The 8,485-nt window shown below is 36.3% G+C and overlaps 1 protein-coding gene across 1 annotated transcript in view; it reads right to left on the bottom strand.

Annotated features, from left to right (window-relative positions):
• The window catches only part of Ak9 (adenylate kinase 9), a 244,663-nt gene extending 236,253 nt beyond the window's left edge, over positions 1–8,410 (bottom strand). Inside the window, exons 1-3 of the mRNA XM_023708665.1 lie at positions 8,330–8,410; positions 3,692–3,819; positions 1,211–1,274 (exon numbers count right to left, since the gene is read on the bottom strand). Coding sequence (XP_023564433.1) covers positions 1,211–1,274; positions 3,692–3,808 — 181 coding nt within the window. The 5' untranslated portion in view covers positions 3,809–3,819; positions 8,330–8,410. The remainder of the gene's footprint in view (positions 1–1,210; positions 1,275–3,691; positions 3,820–8,329) is intronic.
• Between the last annotated feature and the right edge of the window lie 75 nt (positions 8,411–8,485).

Below are 8,485 nucleotides of genomic sequence, written 5' to 3'. Positions count from 1 at the left end.
AGAGAGAGAGAGAGAGAGAGAGAGAGAGAGAGAGAGAGAGAAACAGACAGACAAGAGACAGATAGACAGAGAGAAATGAAAAAATGATAAACACTTATTCAAAAGAGGAATCTTGAAGCTTAAGTACTGAGACTTTGTTTTATCTCTTAGAGGAAATATGTCCTCCTTTGATGGAGATAGTGGCATGACCTAGGGAAGGAGTCAGCGACTCAAATATGTTCCTTGCTGTTAATAATCTGTGAAATCTTTGGCAGTCTTAGAGTCCCTAAAGGTGAAATTTTTTTTTCTAAAGGAGAGAAAATTTTAGTTATGTCTGTTACATGTTACCAAATTATTTTCCAGCAAGTATACTAGATCTTAACTGATACAGAATATCCATTTGTTAATATCCATGTCAAGAGTGGAATATAGTAATTTTAAAGATACACTGCCAATTTGATAGGCTAATACAGATCAGTGTTATTTTATCTAACCTGTTTTTTTTTGTTTTTGTTTTTTTTTTTGGCGGAACCAGGGATTGAACTCAGGCCCTTGTGCTTGCCAGGCAAGCACCCATTCCACTGAGCTATCTACCCGGCCCTATCTAACCTGTTTTGAATGACAGTGAGGTTAAATTCTTTTTTCTTATATTGTCTATTTTTATTTGTATTTTTTATGGATTTCCTATTTATTATTCCTTATTGTTCTATTAGGACATAAATAGTTCTACTGATGAAAAGAATATATATATATATATCAACCAATTGTCTTATATCTTGCAAAAATGTAAGAAAATTTGTAAGTATAAATAAAATGTATTACTGAAGTTAATTAAGTTATAGAAAATGCTCCCAGGGAAATCTGGGAGTTCTTTCCCTTCTTATCTGCCATAAGACACACTCAAAGTATACATATCACACATAGCTCTAAATTATGGGATTAGAGAATTGAAGTATTCAAGAATGGAGTTAAGGACACTTCATAAACCATTTTAAATTATTTGAACAAAACTAGAATTTAGAAGAGCAAACATGATTGGGTTGATGTCTTTATAAAGCTAAATCACTGGTCTGATACATGGATAGACATAAAATAAAGAAAATATCATTAAATGCTAATTATGAAATATAAATGGTGGACAGACATGTGTTCACTGCACAATTATTTCCATTTTGTGCACATTTAACAGTTTTTACAATAAAATAGTAGGGACAGAGAGATTAAAACTTACCCTCAACACAAATACATTTCCATGCCTGTGCTAATTTTCTGGCTAATGTTGTCTTCCCAACACCCTAAAAAAGGAGAAATGCTATTTAAAGCCCAACAGAATAGTCATTTAGTAGTGAAACAAATATACCAAGTTTTGCTAGTTCTAATAAGGGCCATTATATTAATGTTTTTACCATTAAAAATGAAGAGTAAGCTGTGTATAGTAGCACACACCTGTAATCCCAGGACTCAGGAAGCTGAAGCAGGAGGATTGCGATGAGGCCAGCCTAGGCTACATAGTGAGTTCAAGGCCAGTATGAACTACATAGCAAGACATGGTCTCAAAAAAACAAAACAAAATTAAGACAAAAAAAGAATTGACCCTATATTTATAGCTTCATTTTTATTGAAAAATTTTTGCATATCTCCTATCTCCTAATATGACTTAAATCAAAATGTTTCAATTAAATTAAGAAAACAAGTCCTAATTCAGAAAGCTATACCATCAAAATACTGCATTCTTTTGATCATCAAATTTTGTAATTTTGATTATATCGTTGTGATATGATTATATTCAGATTCACTATTCTATTTCTTTCCTATAGGAAAATAAATTTTTAACAGACTTCCACTTAGTAATTTTCAAGAACAAAGACTTCTTCCTAACTCACATCCTTAGGAAGTACCACAAAGATACTTTAAAGATAAAGGGTCACTTTCAAGAAGTGTCATTTGTATCTGGGTGATGTCAGTGTTGACTTAGAAGTGTGTTATGCTTTTAAAAACATAAAAGTTTTTGGAAATACTTGTCTCAGGGTTCCTACACAATGAAGCCCTGGATGGGCTCTAGCTCTTCATCTCTGTAAAGACTCTGATTAACCAGCTTCATACTGAATGGCTGATGACAAACCAGCTCAGAGGCTGAAAAACCTCCAATATCTCCTGCCTAGAGGTCCTCACTAGAACTGCCTGGAGAGGTGAGCAACCTTCCACCAGCCACTTGGGGTTTCTTCCTTTTTGTTGGAAGACTGTACTTAGGTCCATCTCACAGTGAAGGGAAAGGCTGAAGCATACTGCCTCAGTGTATTTGGTGCTAACAGGAAAGCCTCCCACTGAATATCAGTAGTCTCTGATCTTCACCACTCCGGGGAGTCTCACAACAATTTCAAAGTAAGTCTTACATGCAAGTAAGGTTAAACCATTTTTAGGTTGCATACTACTAGCAATTATATGGTTCAGTGTTATACATTAACTTCCTCACAGTATAAAAAAAATTTAAATTCCTTTTTTAATTACCAGGTACCACTCACAGAGGACCTCTGGCTCTTACGTTGAGCACTGCTTCCTGGCTCCAGTGCTGATCCCTCAGCTTGCTAGCACACATCCTTGATCCTGCTGTCACAGACTTTCTAGCTTCTGTCACGAACCTTTGGACCTTTCTAGTGCCCCCGTAAAGCGGGCCTGCATGAGAGACTGTCCTGGGCTCTAGGCCTCCAGCTGGACTCCTGGGAGGCTTTGCTATGTACTCTAGGTCTTCAACTGGACTCATGTGGGATATTGGGATCCCAGCCCTCAGCTGAATCCTTTAGAGTTTATATGTGTGGACAGATTTCCTGCACTTCTTGTATATGATTCTTGAGTGATTCATTATAAATAATCTTGTCAAATGTGTCCTGTGCTGTATTGTCCACCTTGCAAAAACCCCAAACCACAACAGGAAGATCACTAAACTCATGTTGCTCCTATAAAAAAGAAATCTGTCTGAAAAGTGTAAGTACTATATGCTGCCAACTATATCAATCTTTTTTTTTTTTTTTTTTGGCTACCAGGAATTGAACTCAGGACCTTGCACTTGTCAGGCAAATACTTGTGCCACTGAGCTATATGGCTGGCCTTCAATCTGGGTTTTCAATTTTCAGTTTTTTCTCTTTAGATGATTATAGTACACAGCATTTACATTTCTTGTGTGGAGCTGATACATGTATATAAAATGTTTTTATTTTATTTCTTACATTTCCCCTGCCTTCTTTCCTCCCTCCAAATCTTGAACCCGCTCTTATTTGAGAACGATGTATGTCCGAAGTTTATATTCTTTTTTCTTTGCTCTTTGTTTATATTTTGGGCTTCTTGTGTAAAAGAAATCATGTGATATTAAAAAAAATTACCAGGTACCAGAAGAAAGTTATGAATTTTTTTGTTTGGACTCTTTAGATAGCATCTCACTATTAGTCCAGGCTTGTCTTGAACTCATTGTGTACCTCAGGATGGCCTTGAACTCAGGGAAGTCTCCTGCTTCAGCCTTCCAAATGTTGGGATTATGGGAGTGCACCACCATACTTCGATGAAAGTTATGAATTTAATACTAACATTATATCAAGATTTTAAGTGATACAATGAAAACTGGACACTCAAAAGGATTAACACTGTATGTGGTTTCCACTCTTACAATTTTAAATTTTTAAAAATTATACTAAATAGAAAATTAGAAAAGATAACTTACTGGTTTCCCAAGTACAACAAAGTGAAGAGGTTTAGACAACAAAAAAAATTGTTCAGTTTCATCTTCATTAAATATATCCACAAAAGGATGCTCTTCTGTCTTATCTTGAGAAGTCATAACACAAAATACTGCAATGAGAAAACGTAAAATTGTTAAAATGTCTAATTTGGTTGGAAGAGCTAAGTGAGGGAGAGCTAGAATACTCAGTAAATTTAATTACCCCAGAAGCTATTCCATGCCACTAAAATACAGGGATTTTGTCAGTAATACCAAATAAGTTAAATTTACCTATTAAGATAATAATACGATCATATTCAAGAGAAAAACAAAATCTAACCATAGACTATGTAAAAGTTCAAACAAAATGTTTCCAAAAGACTAAATTAAAAAAGTATACTCATGTATGTAAAAATACATGTCAAGATGCTTTATAATAAATAACAAATTAAATGTGTTATATATACATGTGTCTGTATAAATTTTACCAGAAATACAAAAGTAATAATGGCTAAATTTAGTAGTCACATTTTCATATTTTAGAAAGTCTTGGTTGACTCCATGTAGAAAAATTTCCAAAACTTTTTATACTTTTTCACTTTGTACAACTTATGTCTATAAGAACATATCCTTATGTTAAAATTATTTTTTGAAACTTTTTGCTATTTCAAGCTATTAAGTGGACTGCTATGCACTGAATTCCAATTTAAAACATGTTAAGAACTAGGTTTTCAACTTATTTTGGTTTTGTTGGAGTGAATCAGAAACAAATCAGGTCAAAGTCAGGCATGGTGGCACACAATTGTAATGCCAGCACTCAAGAGGCTGAGGCAGGAGGATCGATGCAAGTTCTAGACCAGTCTGACTACAAAGTGAGCTCAAGGCCAGCCTGAACTGCATAGCAAAACTCTATCTGAAAAAGACAAAAAAAGAAAAAAAAATAAGATCAATAATTTTTAAATTTTTTTTCTATACAAAAATCAGGACTTGTTTTCAAGCTCTTGTACACTATATAATCGTACACATAAAATATTTATAGATATTCATTAAACATATAAATAATAAAAATAAGACATTTCTTGGTCACAATGAAATAATGTCAAAATAATTATAGAAGCATTTTAAAGTTCCTAATTCTAAAGACTTAAAAAGAAAGAAGAGGGCCAGCCAAATAGCTCAGCAGATTAAAGGGCCTGCTTAGGCAGATGCATGGGTGGGTTCAATCCCTGCGCGCTGTGCCGCCCCACCCCTGGGGTGCTCTGAGAGGCATTCGAAACTGGGCATCGTGGCATGCAGCTGTAATCCCAGCTCTTGGGAGGCTGAACACAGGCAGATCACTACAAGTCCAATCTACATAGTGAGACCCTGTAGACCCTGCAGATCCTGTCCTAAAAAAAAAGAAGGAATATTATTACATCAAATATTATTGCATCAAAGAAAAATTGGAACTTCTAAAATATTAACATAATGATATTATTAGATCTATTACATGCTGTATATAATTAAATTTACATAGTGAAAATCCTTTTTAAATCAATAATTTTAGACTAGCAATGCTAAAAATATCATAATTACACATAACCATTGATACAAATAAATTTAGTAATAAACATGTACTGACTATGACATTCTGTTAAAAGATACTTGTTATGGTCTTAGTCTAGTTGTCCCCCCACAAAGCCCCATGAAGTCATCGGGGTGGCTTCTAGAGTTTGTGATTAATTCTTAATCCAATGCTGGGAGTATGGGTATGAGTGCTACACTGCCCTGGGGCAGACAATCTGCAGTACAATGTAAGGAGGAGAGAGAGGCTTGCTAGAAGCCATGACTGCTGCCCCTCCTTTTGCTGTTTGCTATTTTCCACTGCCATGAACTACTGCCCTCTGCCATGTGCCACTCTGCCTTGAAACCAGTCAAATATGGACTGAAACTTCCACTACCTGTAAGCTAAGTAAACCTTTCCTTCCTTAACTTTGGGTGTTGAGTATTTTGTTCCAGCAAAGAGAGAAAAGTAACTAAGACAATACTAAAGAAAACCTAAATATATAAATTAAGCAGCATAATATGTTTCTGAATGAAAAGATTTAACTTGTAAAGCTATTAATTATTTCCACATACAATCAAATTATTATTGTTATCTGACTATTAGGTGGTATGGACACCTGCATGAAGAGTTACATGTGGTATCCTACATTTTCCATATATATACAAAGTTAAAACATAATAAAGGAGGCATTTCAAATTGGTGGATAAAAGATTGTTTATAGTAATGGGCCAGAACACCAGAATTGACAAACACCATGAATTGACAAACTGATTACATAGGGCCCTTCACCTTGTAAGGAGCAAGTGATCTATGACTTTAGAGTGAGTTTATGTTATCTACCCACAGCGTCACTGTCTTGTATGTCTCATTTATTATCATGGAATCTCATATAATATTGTCTTTCATCAAAGGACCCCTATATAGTAAAACAGACATAAGAAATATGTGAATATGAGGCCCACTGGTCCTAGGAAGCTGCTGATCTGACAATGTCAGATAGGTTTTTCTAAGGTGCTACTTTGGGATTGTGTGGGATTACAACAGTGTATTTCAGGATGAGTTATATAGTTTGAGCCAAGTGTTAAAAGTAAGAGTGGCCTCTCATTATCATCACTCTGGGATTGAAGTGGGCAATTTGTGGCTCCCTTTCACATAACTTTATGCTTTGAAGAAAGGATTCTGTTGGAAAAAGTTCTATCAGAGCACTTAATAAAGGCCTCATTAAACCTAAAATGCCAGTTGGTCATGTTTGACTCCATATATCTAAAAGAAGTTACTGCACTGACAGATGCAGATTGCTTTGCTGCTACCTCACTGGGCTGGGGAATGTGTATCTTGTATTCAGGGAACAATTTTAGCTACATTTTAAAGCATTCATGCCCAGTAAATAATTGCAGCAACCACAACCTGTCAAGGACACAGTAACCTGAGGCTTATACACCTTAAAGATGAAAGCTGGCCATCTGACTGGACAAACAAACCTCCACCAGCAAAAGTGCTGGTCAAAAGTAAGGAAAATCTAGCCTGGGTGGTAGATGATAATAATCAATTAGACCAGTGGTTAATAGCAGTAGTGGATCCTGTAGCTTATCCCAGTAATTTATTTTCTGTAAATCTTTTACTTTTAGAAATTGGGACTCTTTAACAGTCAGTGATGGGATGTTTGAATTGAAAATAGGGAGAAGAGTTCACAGGGTGGAATGTAGTAGTTACTACTAGTGCCCTGCCCAAATGCACTACAGGTATGTATGAGAGCTAGTCAGAATTGTATGTGTGTCTCTCTTGTCTACTCCTTGTGTAACATTTCTTCTCCTGACTTGTTCCAATTGTGAGACTGAGTGTAGGGCAAACTGGAAGTTTCAAAGTATCAGTGCTTCAACAGAATAGTCTTCAACCACCGAAATGTTGGGAGTTGGTAAAAAACAAAACAAAATAAGACAAAAAAAACCCCCAACCTCCTTTGACTGCTTAAAAGAGTCTAGCTTGGAGGCATAAGTCCGAGTATTGCCTACTGAACTGAACCCACAGAGAAATTAGTTCAATCGTATTCCTTTTAACAATTTCTATCCTTTCCCTGATGCTAATTACTGAGACTGCCTTCCATCTAACTGCCTGCCTTAAAATTTTATCTCAGATTTGCTTCTGGGTGCAATGAACTAAGACAAAATTCAAGTGTTTAATTATGATATAATAGCTAGAAAATAAATATTTGAAACTAGAATTCTAACGATATTTTAGAAGTTGTTCCTCTAAACAAATCATTGTGCAAATATTTAACTCACATTTTAGAACTGTTTTCCATTATAAAATAGACTAGAGCTAAGTATCTTTCCCAGTTAAAAGATAAAAGTCAATGTAAAACGCCACAACTATGTGGCCATCTTTGTAGTTCTTAATAAAAGAAGTACCAAAACCAGGAGTGATAGTGCATGCCTATAATCCCAGCACTGGGGTGGTTGAGACAGAAGGATCACTATGAGTCTGAGCCACAGAGCGAGACCCTGTACCAAATATATAAAATATTAAAGAAAAAGTGCCAAACTATGAAAGAAAAATAATGTATAACTGTATATTTTAGAAATCTTATAATTTATCAATTTTGAATTTACAATATAACTTCTAACGGCACATTTTATTATGCATATGCTACAAAATTTTTTTGAACTTTTCTCACATGTTCAACACGGAAAACCCTCTAGTGACATGAGTTTTAGGCAGGTCTCATCTCCTAGGAAACCCAAAACTTCCTCCTAGGCTGTTAGCTGCCTACACCTTAAATATTACTCTTACACTCTTGTAGTGTGTAAGTTCTTGAGTACACATATGTAAGCAAATTCTGTTACTCCGTTAGACAAGTATTAAAGTATCGCCACTTCAGTACATGAGACACTCTTGTACAACTATAAAATTTTGGAATCAATACATTCGCCCTTGAAAGAACTGATTTTACTAGGTAGATTTATGGAGAGATTCTGAAGTTTGGTCTTTTAGGAAAGGTACCCACTCTGGGGTTCCCTCTGAGGACGTGAGGTTCCTCATAAATCGCAACAGAAAGCATCTGGACGGAAGACCGCTGCCCAGGGAGCGTCACCTACCGGCCGCCAAGACCTGGCCTTGCAGCGCCGAGAGTCCGCCGCGGTTGCCAGGGCGCGAGCGGCTGCGGAGCGCGGGGCGGGCGTCAGCGTTCGCGGCGGTTGCCAGGGCGCGAGCGGCTGCGGAGCGCGGGGCGGGCCTCAGCGTTTGCGGCGGTT

This window comes from Octodon degus, unplaced genomic scaffold (assembly GCF_000260255.1).
Source record: "Octodon degus isolate 3935 unplaced genomic scaffold, OctDeg1.0 scaffold00431, whole genome shotgun sequence".
NCBI lineage: Eukaryota > Metazoa > Chordata > Mammalia > Rodentia > Octodontidae > Octodon > Octodon degus.
The sequence above is the reverse complement of the archived record's forward strand: the minus strand, read 5'-3'. Positions and strand labels throughout refer to the sequence as shown.